The sequence below is a fragment of the Coenobita brevimanus genome, chromosome 74, assembly GCF_032717465.1.
Source record: "Coenobita brevimanus isolate Jiangsu-jjx chromosome 74, ASM3271746v2, whole genome shotgun sequence".
Classification (NCBI taxonomy): Eukaryota; Metazoa; Arthropoda; class Malacostraca; order Decapoda; family Coenobitidae; genus Coenobita; species Coenobita brevimanus.
Window position 1 is genome coordinate 7,641,541 of NC_137027.1, and position 16,204 is coordinate 7,657,744.

The following is a 16,204-nucleotide window of genomic DNA, read 5'->3' on the forward strand; positions in this document are numbered from 1 at the left end:
AATGGTTCGTTGTGAAAGATCTTGTTCTGTATTTGGAGTGGTCATCGTTCTTTACCTGATGGTCTTTTGTCGTCATTAGGTAGCAGTTTGGCAGTTAAGCAGGTTTTACAACTATTTATCCAAAACTGGTACTAATATGTGCAATTAGCTTTAAGTCAGAATATTCACTCAATTGTTACACTTCCAGTTAACTGTTTGCATTTTTTTTTTTTTTGTTGGCTAACATGATTGTTTCCTTGTATGCGCTATATTTTTGTGGTGAAGTTATGAGAATGTTGTAGAACGATTAATTTGCAGTATTAATCATAGATACCTCAGGAATGTGTAGGGGGCAAAGAGAGAGAGATCTAGTTTACTGTGACTGCCAACTCACCCAAAAACTATGCTTTAATAAACATGATTTTCACTTCCTCCGACTGATAAAACAGGAAGAATGTGTTAAAACTGAAATCGACAGTGCTATACTATGTCCACTTTAACTTGACCTAAAACTGATGTCCTTCTGCCTTAAACACTGAACTATAACAGGTTGCCACTGGATGGTGCTAGTCACGAGGAAGTGTTGTGGAAAGAATGTGGGGCCGTAATATCATCGTAATATGCCACTGAACTACTGGAAACAGCTAAGTGATAAAAGGACGAAAATCTCGGTCAAATTAAGGTGGACGAACTGTGAGAACATGACAACCTGAGACGCTGGCAGTAACAGGGGTAGGACACGAGACTATGGCTAAGCTTACTGTTTTTTCTGACAATGAACTAAGGGAAATAGGCTGCAAAAAAACAGCTATCTCCGCCAAAGTTAGGTGGACAAACTATAAGCACATGGCAGCCCGAGACACTGCTATGAATAAGGGTAAAACATGAGGCTGTGGTTAAGCTGACTGTCTTATTCTGCCAATGGGCCACGGGAATAACTCTGAAAAAGGACGAAAATCTGCGCCAGGTTAAGTGGGCAAACTACAGGCACAAGGCAGCCCTCGACGCTGCCAATAACAGGACAATATTCTTTTTACTTTAACTTGGGTCAGATTTTCGTCCTTTCGCGGCGTATTTCACATAGCTCAGAGGCAAAAATAGACAATACTACAGTGTTACATCCTTTACACAGCACTGCTTCGTGACTAGCACCATATTCTAATGTTTATTTCTTGTTATAACTCAGCATTCATGATGTAGAGATGGTAGTTTTAGGCTAAGTTAGATTACAAGCTATAATATACGAGACTATGGTTAAGCTAATAATCACAGAGTTATCACCGGGTCACGTACACAGGTCCCGACGTATCCTGAGCCTGAAGTACACTAAGGCCAGGTGAGTGCCTGAAGCTCCTTATATACCCACCTTTCACTAACGCAAGAAGGTGTTAAGGCTCAGTTGACTCATTAGCCTGGCAGGTAGCTGGGCGGGACAGGACGGCCTGGTTATCGTTCTATATATTATCCAAGGCTGACCCCAGCGTCCCTCAGATTATGTTCCTGTGGTATATTTATGGTGCTAGCGAAAGAGCTGTGGTAAGGCGCAGGGTATTTTCGCGAGCCCCTGGCCCAGGACGCATGTCACACTCAGGGTGTTATTTCTGCTGATGCCCATCTGATACGGTGCCAAAATGATCGTCATTACTGTAAACAAGACAACATATGTTCCCTAATGACCCTGCCATCCCACGATCTCCAGTTATTGTAACAGTGTACCTGTTTCGCCACTGTTTAACGACTGTGAAGACTTATTGTTCAATTTTATTCATGGTACCTCTTTAGGAAAGACCTGTGCTGAGAAGGTCAGTGAAGGTTATATCTTTCTCCTTCATTACAAAAGGTCTCTGAGCCAAATAAAATCATATGGAGAAGGCAAGAGCAAGAATATACCACTAAATTAAGTCATCCAGTGGAAGGGATTGAGATGAAATTTCTTAGGGAAATGTATTACATAAAAGTTCGACCAAGATTCATATGCTTACAACAACAAAGAGTGCCCAGAAAGTGAAGCAGTGAACATATTTACACACGGAAGTACACAGAAGTAAATAACGAGCTTACACAGTAGTCAATTATGTAATTACACGTGATTTTAAAACTGTCGAAAAAGATGTCATTACACTGTTTATACGTAGCAACATACACACTACATATTTCAGATAGCCATTTTACAAAGCACTTAAAGAAAAAATGATGAAGACTTAATAATTCAGTAAGTAGCAGCTCTGTGCTTTCATGTTTTTGACTGTGGTTGTAAATGAGTAAGTGTTTTTATTTGCTTATAATGTGATGGCAAATAACACCACCAGAAAACCTGTGTATATAACTGATTCCAGTGCTTTAATCTTTTTCTTTAAAGGAAAGTATTCGTATGTTACGTTGGAGTGTTTGACGGTCCCATCCTCTGCACACCGCAACAAACATAAATTCTAAGGAGTTGGCGATAATTAAAGAAAGAAAACCATACGGAAGTTATGATACGTATCGCAGAACACTTAATCGGTGTGCCAAAAGCTACTTTTTACACACCCTGAGTTGTGCCCATACACGTCTAAGAACGTGCATCAACTCTTTTTAATTTCTGTAGGCGAGTAAATAACCTGAAGTGACAATCTGTTAATGAAAAGATCGAACAGAGAGCAGAATATTCCTGTGAAAGCGGTAGAGTCCTTTATCAAATTATTCACTGGCGCCACGAGGAAGAAAGGTTAACTCTCAGGTTTCCATGTCTCCCCAGACAAATATAATCCTAGCTCGTTTGCTGAAATAGAATACTGGATTTGCTCCAATCATGAGAGGATTAGTGGTACCTGTTTTTAGCATACTTAGGTTCCAGTGGCTCACTCTTAGCTAAACAATATCGCCTGGCTGTAGCTGTAATAAAACTATATGCATAGAGTTGTCCCGACCGCGAAAGTGTGAAGCGTCCATTTCATTTGTGAATCCGGGTGAGGTATTAGCATTGCCTAAGTTACGTGCCAGAATACTACGCATATGAATTAGCTTTATATGCAGTAACCATCTTTAATCAGGGTAAAGCAAATGACTTTTTGCGCCAATATTTTCTTTAGATTCTTGGACGACAGAAGGTTGCTCTTTGGCGGGAAAAATCGTTAGGCGTTAGCTACAGTAAAATGCATCATTTCTCAGCCATTATTTAAGGGCTAGTAAAAATCATTATATCCGCCACCACCAGTATACGGCAGGAATTACAGAAAACGAAATCACACGTACGACAAGATTCTAAATGTCATTTGCACTTACAGTAATGGTTACTTCCACTTCTGGGTTATGAAAATTAAGCCCTTCTCCTTCATCTTATAGACTTGGTTCAGGGTTTAAAGGTTTCTTAACTTCAGTTTAAATTACCTGACTGTAGATTTGACAAGCGCACACCCTACCTCGTTAATCTCTTTTTCTGAAACGAGATTCTTGAAGGTGCTTAATACTTCTCTGCTGTCGGGTGTTGCCAACTCATTTGTCATGGTACCGTCATAAAGGCAAAACGGTGCATTTACCCGGGAAATTCATGTTACAAACTCATTGTTATATGCACAATGAATCTCCCATTTTCTCCGCCAGCATGCCTGTTATTTCACTTCATTCAGACAGGAAGAGGGCCAAAGAATATGAGGAACACGAACTAAAGTACTCGTACTAGATACAAAATCTCAGAGCCCTTCAGGTAGTATCCTTGGTGTGGTGTGGCGTTTAGTGTGGTAGAGTGATTTTGTGAGGTATGATGTGGTATAGTATGGTGTGGGTTTGCTATGGTCGCTAAAGTCTATGGGCGTGAAGCACCTTCCATCCGAAAATCGTTAGTGGGAACAGACGGACACAATCGCTCCTGGAGATGCTCTTGCATCTGAAAAGTTGCTTTAGCATGCAAAAATCTCTCGTTTCTATGATGAAAATTTATCCATGAGGACTGTGAGATTATTGTTGTAATTTAAAATATAAACAAATCATATGAATCATAGTAAATGTCCCGCGTTATTTAACGTTGTAAGATTTGAGCTACACACCCAGGTGAAGCCGCTCCGCACTCTTGTTCCTTCTTCCCTTACTTGCCTTGCATGAGAATCATTATAATAAATGCAGAGTGTGATTTGGTTTTGCAAGATCAAGCAGTATATCTAGATATAACACTCATGTCCATTCTCCTCCCCCTTTACTTTGATGGCAGCTCGCGCTCTGAAATCCATAACCATGGGTGACGTTAAATCATGGGCTGTAGTGCTGATATATTACCGGCTTTTCGCAAACATATTAAAACTTATTTGTCAGCAATTAGCACTCACCACAGTTCTGGCAAGAGTGTCAGTGTGTGGGTTTTTATCAGCGACATAAGAGGGGGAGAAGAGAAGGAAAATGAGGGTGGAGACGGATAGCCATTCATATCTGAAGCTCAGACGGTACACACAATAAATGCGTTTCAGGTTTAATCTACATTCTTCCGTTCATCAAGGAGAAGTATGACAGATGACACCAGATGAGAACAGATAAAAGACAAACGTAGAAACTGTCTACGCTGCACGAGGAAATGAATTTTATACGCCTGCGACGACTGTAGTTCGTGCACCTACGGGAATGATGAAACATGCTTTAACATTCATCCCTTTAGTAAACGGTTTGGAGTTAGAGTGGGATTATTTTTATCTCTGTCATTTGGAACGAAAAGTTTAGCTGGGTTTACATCCCTTGCAGAACAAGTTGTTGAAAGGTGTAGAACGAGATGGAAAAAGGGACGAAACGAAGCCAGAGTAAGATGTCGTACTACAGTGACGGATGGTTGTTGATGAACGACAAGAGTTAGATGCTAGTAATGTTGGTGGCAGTAAATGGGTATGCCATCTGGGGAGAAGGGGTAACTTCTTGACAGTGATAAGTTCTTTTGCTCTGAATAAAACCATTTGGTGATGGAAGAGAATACCTCACACGTTCTTTTTGTTAGTCTGTCAGTTATGCAAGACCATAGAGCCACACTACGGTATTGAATGTTTGCATGAGTATTGATACTCAGAGGAAGGTCACGAGCACCATATGGAGGTTTGGGGATATGAGGGGCAACACCCATCTGTTCAAAATAAAAAAGCTAAGTTTTGCAGGGTCATAGATAAAATCACAAAGTAATTAATTTACCACAAGACTAAGCGTGAGGAAAATGGGAGTGGGGACACAGCCCCCAACTCCCAGTTCGAGCGGATAAGAATATATAAAAGTTTTAAGGAAACAAGAATGGAATTTTGTGTAGGTGTACTTACAAGTTTAATTAGGTGTAATCACCACAAGAACTGCTACTGACAGTTCGGTAAAAGGATGCAATTACCATCTTTGACTCGCAAAATAAATGTCTAAGCTTACAAGATATGGGAATGAAATTTCGTATAACTACAGATACTCAAGGCAAGTATAGATGCCTACCATCTACTCACGATGTAATGTTATCATCAAGCGATTCTACACTGGCTGACACACACACACACAAAAAAAAATGGTTTGTTGTAATCCAAGTAACTACATATTACATTCGGCGGCACAATCATGCAACCAAATGGACGCCTGGCGGTCTAATGGGTTATTCCTCATGGGTCATAAGGTCCCAGGGATAAACAGTGCTCTGTCCAAGGGCGACCGACTGCTAATTCTTGCCCCAAATGTCTGGTCTGTGTAGCCTAGCCAGGGACACCAGTGCTGCTGATGAACAATAAAAGTTTGGATGATAGAATAATATAGATATTGGCCATAATTACCTTGGGAAATAAGAATGAATGTTCAGGATGTGGGTACACCTTCTTACCCAGATCCCTTAAAGAAAAAGTTCTCATAACTAAAATGGGTGTATTTGTGAATTTTTTGTGCTAGTGGGTGTATGCACTGGGTGTTGACAAGATGGAGTGAGTGAAAGGGCATGGACAGGTCAGGTTAGTGCATCATCCACACGGGAAATTGCCCATCATCAATTGCCAGTAACCTTGCTAATCCGAGCATCGCCGTGCTAGTGAAATATGAAGTTCTTATGCGTACCATTCCAATTTTTTGCCGTTTTTTTTTTTTTTTTTTTTTTTTCCCCGGAGCTGAATGTCGTGTGTCATTAGCCGGAATAAATACTCTGTACTTCTCAATCAAATAGTTAATTAACTCTTGTCTCCCGCTTCCCCTCAGCAAACCAACAGTTGCTCTCTGTCACATAAATACTTTGACTGTAAACAGTTACGGAGTCGAGCTTGGAAAAATAATCGTTCAGAAAGGAAAATATACGGACTTGAGAATTAGTCCGCCCTTGATGCTGAAGTTTATTACATGGACAGATTTTTATCCTTTCAACCTGAGTATGTTGTTGTCAGTATATTCTGCTAACACCATACTCGTTTACGCAGCTTAGGTGATATTTTCCTAACTGGAGGGGCTTGATATAGTCTTTATTTACCCCTTCACTATCAGATATCTTCCAAAATCTAAAGAAAAATAAACATCGTCGAGACAGTAAGAGAGTAAAATGTACGTTATTGTATTGCAAAACTTAATCCCTTCACAGACACGGGTCTCTATTAGCGTGAAGACAAATTACAGTACTGCAGACAAGAATATGAAAGACCTCACATAAAGGCTAAATCTAATTTTCTTTTCTTGCAGATTATGGTGCTGACACCACATTGCCACCACCACAGTTCGGTGAGTACGAGTATTATCAACACAGTCGGCTTGTTTTAACTTGACCAAAATTTTTAACCCTTTCCAGCTCAATTGATGGCCAAGTGAAGTCAGATTGGAGGGTCGATTTGACTAATAATCAAGGAGGCTCATTCCTACTTCATTACTAAGGCCCATCTAATTTCATGCAACCACAGCTTAGTATGAAACTTGTGGGAATGGTCCAGTTCCGTCAGGTGAAAGCAAGCCGACACGGTATCCATTCATTTAGTATGCTCGATCAAAAAAGTACTGATACTCCTTCTGTGCTCAACAAGTTGAGGTTTCAGTGGATGAAAACTGCATCTTTGTACTACCCCACGTTTCCAGCCCTGTATCTTTATTTTTTTTCTCTTTCTTTACTTTTTTATGCAATTTATCGCTTGCTGGAGATATTTTCTATCTTTTCCATAGTAAGTGTGGTTATTATACGCACGCCCACATGAAACTAGATTAGTACTTTCGAGACATCACAAGCTGTACTGATTATTTAGGTTTTTGAACCCCCTCTGCGCGATACTTTTTTATTCTTGTGTACCATAATTCACTAACATCTGTTGTTCATACTGATGGCTGACTCTTTTATGTACACTATGTTGTTTTCTGGATTTGTGTGGTAATTTGCTCCATAAACTGTAATAATTTTCACCGTTTTGGGAGATATTGGTGTGCGTAAATGTGCTACGTGTATAAATTTGCAAAAACAGTGGGTGAGATGGGAAGGAACGAGTTGGCGGGATGGGTTGAGACTTGTGGTGCGAGGTGGGCCTTGATGGAGGAAGTATAAGCTGTGGAGATGGGTGTTGGACTTACGACAATAGGGTGCAATTCAGTGGTGAGAGAACAAGAAATGGTTGGAGGTGAGTAGAAATGAGTTGGTGTGATGGGTGGGGTGAGTTTGAGATGGACTGTAATGTTGATGTGTAGAGCATAATTAGCCGTTGTAGGTGGGCGTGGTTTTAGCTGAGATAATGGTTGATAGTGGACCATTCTGGATGAAGTATATGAGGTAGAAATGAGGCAAATGGCATGGAAATAGATGCTTTAGGTAGACCAGTAAGTCATAGGTGAGAGAGGAAAATAAAATGGGTGAGAAGTGCAGAAAGGAATGAGTGGGATGACCTTAAATAATGGTTGGTGGTTGGGAAGGGTGGGGTGAGTAAGCACAGTGAAGACGTTCGTTGTATGGGACACCACGTTTGGTGATAATTTCTCTTCGAAGTGCAATGCAATGCTCGAGGATAAGGAAGGGGTGGGGTAGGTACAGAGAAATTGGCAGAGCAGGCGGTGAGGATGAGTTGGGCGGGGGTAAGACCTTCTGTGGAGATGAGCAGACTAGGTTGGTTGGTTTGATTTTAGTTATATTTTATTGCGAATCTTTTTTCAAACAGCAAGAATAAGAACAAAAAGAAACTAAGCACCCGGCTACTTCAAGAAACCAGACGACTCACGATGCAGATGAAAAAGGCGTCATGGTACTCGTCATAAAAGCCATAATCGTTCTGAAAGGGTTGATTCTTACTTGTCCCAAATTACTTCTGACTGAGTGAGAAAGCTCGCACGACAACACAGAAGAGAAAATACGAGAGATGACTCCATAGTTGAATAAAATAGTCTAGACGTAGCAAACATTAACAGTGAAGAGGTTGATTGGCACAAGTTTAGACCCTTAGCCTATCGTTTCTTTCTGAGGCTTGCATGACAGCACAGGTGGGCGGAGAGGAGAGGGTAAGAGGTGGAGTCAGATATTGAAAAGTGCTCCAGATTTAGACCAGGGGACATGAGAGGAGGCGAGGGTGAAGGGGCGAGGGCTAGTTGTTTGTGAGGGATGTGTGTATGTGTGATGGGTGGTGAGGGAGGGGTGAGTTATGGAGAAAGGAGAGGCGAGAGAGGAGAGAAGACATAGAGAGATGAAAGGATAGAAACAAGAGAATGAGCGTGAGATATATGTAACAGAAAGAAGAGGAGAGAGAGAGAGAGAGAAGGGAACACAGAGAGGGGGAGGGATACAGAAGATGGAGTTGTAAGGATAAAAAGAAAGGGAACAAAGAGGAGGTGGTACAGAAGGGATGCTGAAAAACAAAGAAATGAAATAAGAGGGATAAAGAGAGAGAAAAGGATCATAGAGAGGAAAGGAGGAAGTAAATTGAAAATAAACAGAGAAAGAAGCACAAAGGAAGGAAAGCCGGGCACAGAGAAAAGGAGACATGGAGAATAAAGGAAGATTAGAGAGAGCAAGGGAAATTAGAGAGATATAAGGAACAGTAAGACAGATGAGGAGTTAGAGAGAGAAGGGGAAACCGAAGAAGAGATAGTAAAGGAGAAAGGAGTAAGGAAGCGAAAGGGAGAAAATTTTTGAGTATATACAGAAAGAGGAAGGGGTGCATAGAAAGAAGGGGAATAGAAAGGAGGGGGACAAGGTGAGATGGAGGGATGAAGGGGACAGAGAGGGAGAGAGAGGAGCAAGAAACAGGAAGAGGACGACAAAGAAAGGAAGAATAAAGAGGAAGGAGGAGTACAAATACAGGGAGAGGAGTGCAGGGAAGGAAGGGGAAGAGGGAAATGAAGGGACAGGGAGTGCGGGAGGGGGGCGTGGCATGGGGTGGGGCCTTCTTCCCGTAATTGGGCATTGGCAGTGGCCGAGGTGGTGGTGGGTGGTAATAGTGGTGGTGCCCTGGCTAGACAACACACACACACACACACACACACACACACACACACACACACACACACACACACACACACACACACGCACGCACGCACGCACGCACGCACGCACGCACGCACGCACGCACGCACGCACGCACGCACGCACGCACGCACGCACGCACGCACACACACACACACACACACACACACACACACACACACACACACACACACACACACACACACACACACACACACACACACACACACACACACACACACACACACACACACACACACTTGCATAGATGACTTTCTGCTTGTTTACTTTATGCTTTTTTTCCATTCTCTCCTGCAGTCGAACCTTGGTAGACTGTTATAATGTTGGAAGGCTGGATTGTACCTGAACCACTGTATTATCTGTAAGACTCCTGTAGTGTTATTTGATTCAGGTTCATTGAGGTTTGGCATAATTATACACCTGGATCAAAATTTTCTCAAGAGTAGAACAACAACAAACTCTCTTTTATTATCCTTGAAAGTGACATTTAACTTTATCGTTCTCAGCCCTGTGTGACCAGTGTTCACGTTTATCGTGTATGGTTTTATAATTTCAGTTTCTGAACCATGAGTCTGAAGAGAAAGGAGTCCTTGACTGTTAACGGTTCTTCTTTAAGAAAAATGCAATTTACTCATTGTATTACCATACCTATCAAAATCCCAGACTCGCTTTCTCTTCGTTTGATTTAGCTGAAATTAATTTAAATTTTCGTGGGGTGGGTATCCTAATTATATGTATTTCTGACATCATTCTAGACCTTCAACTCCTAGTCTTAATTGAAGGAGGTAAGCACTGCCGCTAAATATAATATTTTCTTCGCATTCATCTATAAGCATTGTTTTTTTTTTTAAATCCTGCTGACTAACTACACATTACTTTGCTGTAGTTCATCCAATTCCCTCAGTAGAACGATGAAATCACTTAGTGTACGCTTGTTTAATCGCTCACTATATGCCATTTGTTTTGTCAGCACAATCTTCATCCTTAAAGTGTTCCCTAATCACCTGGGAAATAAACTGTGAACTGGTTTTATTTATAATGAGTCACTGAACGGGATTCATGCTAATGAAAATGAAAGCAAGAAACACAATCAGTTAATCAATACGTGAACCTTTATCCTTGCTGATGCAAAATTTTCCAGAGATTAAGTTCCACAGACAATATTCAAAGAAAATGATACAACCAAATTATCTCAAAATAGTTTATTTCGGTTGACGGTATTTTGTGATTTTAAAAAAAGTTTTCCCCATAAATAGTTGTTGGCCAATTGTGAATGACACAGGATATTGGTAACATGATAGAGGAAAAATGTGTTTCTCACAGGGAAACATTATATAAAGATATCTCGCATATTGTGATGTACCACTTAGAAGCACTTGCGGTGGACAATGCCAGGGCCGGACTCGTCGTACTCTTCCTTGGTGATCCACATAGCCTGGAAGGTGGATAGAGAGGCCAGGATGGAACCACCGATCCAGACGGAGTACTTGCGCTCAGGAGGAGCAATAATCTTGATCTTGATGGTGGAGGGAGCCAGAGCAGTGATTTCCTTCTGCATGCGGTCAGCAATACCAGGGTACATGGTGGTGCCACCAGAGAGAACGTTGTTGGCGAACAGGTCCTTCCTGATATCAATGTCGCACCTCATGATGGAGTTGTAGACGGTCTCGTGGATTCCAACAGATTCCATACCCAGGAAGGAAGGCTGGAAGAGAGACTCAGGGCAGCGGAATCGCTCATTGCCGATGGTGATGACCTGACCATCAGGCAACTCGTAGGACTTCTCGAGGGAAGAGGAAGCGGCAGCAAGATTCATCTCATTTTCAAAGTCGAGGGCGACATAGCAAAGCTTCTCCTTGATGTCACGAACGATTTCTCGCTCAGCCGTGGTTGTGAAGGAATAGCCTCTCTCAGTCATGATCTTCATCAAATAAGCAGTCAGGTCACGGCCAGCCAAGTCAAGACGAAGGATGGCGTGGGGAAGGCAATAACCCTCGTAGATGGGGACAGTGTGAGTTACACCATCTCCAGTATCGAGCACAATACCAGTGGTACGACCAGAGGCGTACAGGGACAGCACGGCCTGGATGGCCACGTACATGGCAGGACCATTGAAGGTTTCAAACATTATTTGTGTCATCTTTTCACGATTGGCCTTGGGGTTGAGGGGAGCCTCGGTGAGGAGGATTGGAGATTCCTCAGGGGCGACACGAAGTTCGTTGTAGAAGGAGTGGTGCCAGATCTTCTCCATGTCATCCCAGTTGGTGATGATACCGTGCTCGATGGGGTACTTGAGAGTCAGGATACCTCTTTTGCTCTGGGCCTCATCGCCGACGTAGGCGTCCTTCTGACCCATACCGACCATCACACCCTGGTGACGAGGACGGCCTACGATGGAGGGGAATACGGCACGGGGTGCGTCGTCGCCAGCGAAGCCGGCCTTGACCATGCCGGAGCCATTGTCCACAACCAGGGCAGTTGCCTCGTCGTCACACATGTTGAAGGATGGTCTGGAATAAATTTAATTTGACTGGTTATATCTTGCTAGATTATGACGCATTTTAAGAGCAAGCAAAATTGTGGCTGTGTGTACTTTTTGTAATTTATAATTTCTACATTCAGCGGGGGATATTTTGATTATGAATGGTATGTGAATGTTCTGGCTACCTGCGTATTCTCACTGTATTACTTGACCTCTTGTAAATCAGATGTACCAAAGTTTCCGCTGTTAATTTTAAGTGTGTGTAGAGGCTAAATATTGGACTACAAATAAAAATAATGGGCTGTTAGAAAACTGTGCATTAGTAATGAACTGAAGCTCATGTAAGAAAGCTCTGTTTTGATGAACAGTAGACTGTGCAAGATATAAATGCAGGGGTACTAGGAAAGGGAGCAAATTTGTGGGATGTAAGGAGAGGGAGAGACTGGGAAATAAATCATCTGTAGTTAGCTGATGTTGCAGTATTGGTTGGACACTTAGACGGTAAACTGCAGCAGTTAATATCTGAGTTTGGAAGAGTCCGTGAAAGGAGGAAGTTGAGAGTGAATGCAAGAAAAAGGAAGACATTGAATTGTAACAGGGAACGGATCTCATTTATATGAGTGCATTTCGTTGGGAAGATTTTGAGGACGTTATTTGTCGTAGATATTTATGGGTGAACATAACAACAAAGTTAATCAGGGATCTGAAGCAAGTCATAAGATAGGAGACAAATGAGAAGTCTTATGGGCGTTGAGAAAATAATGTATGGAAGCGAAGACCAATGTTCGATCAGACGAAGAGTTCTTGGGTATGTATGAAGGCACATAACAATGCTGACAGTACTGTACGGATACGAGGCGTAGGCCATGTATGCTATGGACCGAAAATAGTTGGATGTGCTGGAGATGAAGTGCCAGCCTACATATGGGTTGAGATGGTCTGACAGGGTAAGAAATGACACTACGAGAGAGACGTGGAAGCAGACGTAATATAATGGAAAAGAGCAAACCGGGGTGTGTTAGTGTTAGTGTCATACGAAAAGATTCGATGATGAGACTGATAAAGAATGTGTGCGGATCAAAACTGGAGGGAGAACGAAAAAGGGGAAGGTCTAGTAATGGGTTGAAAAATAGTGTGAAAGAGATTACGAGTCACAGAGGTCTCAGCATCCAGAAGGGTAAAAACCGTGTGTGAGATGGAGCAAACTGAATGAAGCGGCTTATGAGAAGATGATTCCCAATAAGTGATCTATAACAGGCAGTACGTGAAGCGACTGGGGTAAAGCGTGAATCAGCGGGGCCAGCTTGTGAAATGTTTCAAGCTGATTTAAATAGACCATTACGGCAGATGAAAACGGAATGTGAGTGAATGAGGTTGCCTCCTGCTGTTTTCCGGCACTCTACCGTTGGAGCGATAACGGCGAGCAATTTTATAAAAATGGATGTAAAAAAAAAGCAATTTTTGTCCCACTGGTGTACTATATGGAATGTCTTAAAAATCTTCTCGGACAACCATCATCCTCATGAGCACTAAGTGGCGAGTCCATTAAACACTTCATCCTAGTATAAACAAAGGCCAGGTGGGGGACCTGAGGTAGAGAATAGTTGGGTATTAATATATCATTCTAGTGACTCATAGTGGCGACACAGAGGCTTGTTATAAATGTCAGTAATCTGCTCATAGTAACTGCTTTTACAGTTCAAGTTTGTATGAACTGTAAAATGACACTGGTGATGAAGAATGAAGACTTTCAAGATAGCAAAGTTTGCTGTCTTCTCTAGAACTGGAGAATTGGTGGTAATACGAGCGTGATGTAAAGGAACACGAGTGAGGAACAAAACCTTATTTCTGGCCTGTTTCGCCCTTGACTCTCTTCAGAGGAATCATTGGCGAAAGCGGTCGGAGATATGGTTTTGCATCTAACTTGTGTTTCTCTGCATCACACTCCTATAGCTGCCCTGATGTCTCGGCAGTGTTCATCCGACAACCATCACTGTAACAGAGCAAATACAGTTAGTAGCAAGGACTCATAGCCGTGTTTCAGAACGCGTGAATGCATCTTGCTCTTTCGCAGATGCACCTTACAAATACGTGTGTTGGCAGAATAACGTACCGAGCTGCGAACCTATCCTGAGTCTAAAGCACACTAGGTCTCGGAACTCTAAGGACCCTCTTATATACCTTCCTCCATCACCACCTCTCGAAAGTATGTTTTCTGTCTAGACTGACATTTCTCCCTTAATGGATGGTTGTAAGAGCAATGTGTCATGCTGGTTAAAAATACACCGAAGGCCTTCCTCCATCAAACCATATGGACGACATCTCGGCCACGTATGGACAAGAGGGGGAACCATTAATGTGCTGCATTATTGCCCGGCACTTGGGTACTCTGGCTGCCTATAAATAACAGTCCAGATTAGTTAAAATTGTTCCACTACCGTCTGTCGCTTATCTCTAATCAATCAAGGCCAGTTTATATGTACATACTGTCCTGAATTACATAAATGCTTTGGCCTTTGCTCTTTTACACTTTTTTTTTTTTTTTCGATTCATCCTCACTATGTATCTGACTTTCAGTATAAACTTGACAGCCCGTCTACTAAGGTCAAGCAGTTTTACGTGCCACACACCTTCACATGTCTACTGATTATTTTGTTATAACTAAAGCGTTTATAAGCATTAATAAAAATGTTACAAATTAACACATTATATGATTTCAGAGTTCTACGTGCGTTCGAATGTAATTTAGACCAACCTGCTTGATGTGAAATCTTAAACATTTGAAACTGCAAAAGTTAGCCAGCAAATACAACCAGATAATGACTGCACACAAAAAACACATGCCTGTAAGTACATAAATACACATTCTAAAGGATAATAAAGTAATTATAAAGTATACTGTCTAACATGAAGCAATACCTGCTAATCAGTTAATTGGTGACATAAACAAAGGTACCGGTATATGGAATAAGTGATATTGAATACGTAATAAACAAAAGGTCTCAATGGAAGTTCACAAACAAACCCATATATGCCTGCTTGTGTGTGTGTGTGTGTGTGTGTGTGTGTGTGTGTGTGTGTGTGTGTGTGTGTGTGTGTGTGTGTGTTATTGTGTGTGTGTGTGTGTGTGTGTGTGTGTGTGTGTGTGTGTGTGTGTGTGTGTGTGTGTGTGTGTGTGTGTGTGTGTGTGTGTGTGTGTGAACGATGAATCAAAAGTGAGGCGTGTATAGATGAGGCTGGAGGTGGGGGGATGACAAGAAGTGTGGGGGGATGAGGGGAAGAGGTGGTCATTTTTGCCAGCACCTCAGTCTTGGGTCACAGCATCCGAACAAGAGGCCTGTGTATTTATAGGCCAGTTTTTACCGCTTTATTAGGAGAGGGGGCTGGGGGTGAGGCGGCGAGGGGCAGCAAGAAGGAGGGTGAGGCATTGGAGAGTAATAGGTCTATATGGGATGACGGTGGGAAGGAGGAAGGGGAAAAGTGAAGATGATGCATGGGAGAATAATAGGTCTAATTGGAAAGGTGGTGGGAGGGAGGGTGAGAAAAAAGGAAATGAGAAATTGGAAAATAATTATTGTTCTGCGTGGGATGATAGTGGGAAGAAGGGAGGAAAAAAAAAAAGTGAGCCATGAGGGAATGATAGGTCTGTGTGGGGTGAGAGTGGGAAGGATGGAAAAGAAAAAATGGCATGGCAATATGGGCCATGTTGTTGGTGACACTGGATTAATCGTATCACTTTTTCTTTAGCGATTTATTATGCATATCGAAGGTTTACATCCTCTTTTGTGTTACTTATGAATTTCCTATCACGACACAGTTTGCCTCAGTCAAGTACATCAGTAACTCACAAATATATTTAAAAATGAAAGCGTAGTGTGCAAAATAAATCGATGATAAAAAGGACCTAAAGCGTCTATGCCACTTGGAAGTCGGGTAAAAAAAATAAAGTATCGTTGCCCTTGGTCTACTTTACGACTCAGAGTTACTCAGTCAGCGTAAACTAATAAGGGATCATCTTGAAATTTGGTACCTGTACAAACGGAGAAACATCGCTCGGCACAAGTTTCATCGGACCTATGAATAATGATTGTACACCTATCAGAAAATTGCCTTCAGCCAAGTGATCGATGGTTTGACAATGAGTGCAATTGCCATTGGGGTTTCCTTTTTAATTATGCGTGTGTTTCTGAATAGATTGTTTGTTTCTCTTATTGTATAAAGTTCCGTCTTCATTTGTAATGATAGAAATGTCAGGCATACACTATTACATTCTTTGAAAAGTTGCAGGAGATTATTTCTAAACCCCCCCTCCACTGTTTCAAAATGCAAAGAAGGGAAAA

The 16,204-nt window shown here is 41.9% G+C and overlaps 2 protein-coding genes across 2 annotated transcripts in view; both read right to left on the reverse strand.

Moving 5' to 3' along the window:
* Positions 1-16,204, reverse strand: part of LOC145407709 (actin-2, muscle-specific-like) — a 62,679-nt gene that overhangs the window by 40,884 nt on the left and 5,591 nt on the right. The gene's annotated exons all lie outside the window — the stretch shown is intronic.
* On the reverse strand, positions 10,749-11,879 carry LOC145407724 (actin-2, muscle-specific-like). The gene has a single exon (XM_080278596.1). It carries the CDS (start codon positions 11,877-11,879, stop codon positions 10,749-10,751), a length of 1,131 nt encoding a protein of 376 aa, XP_080134722.1.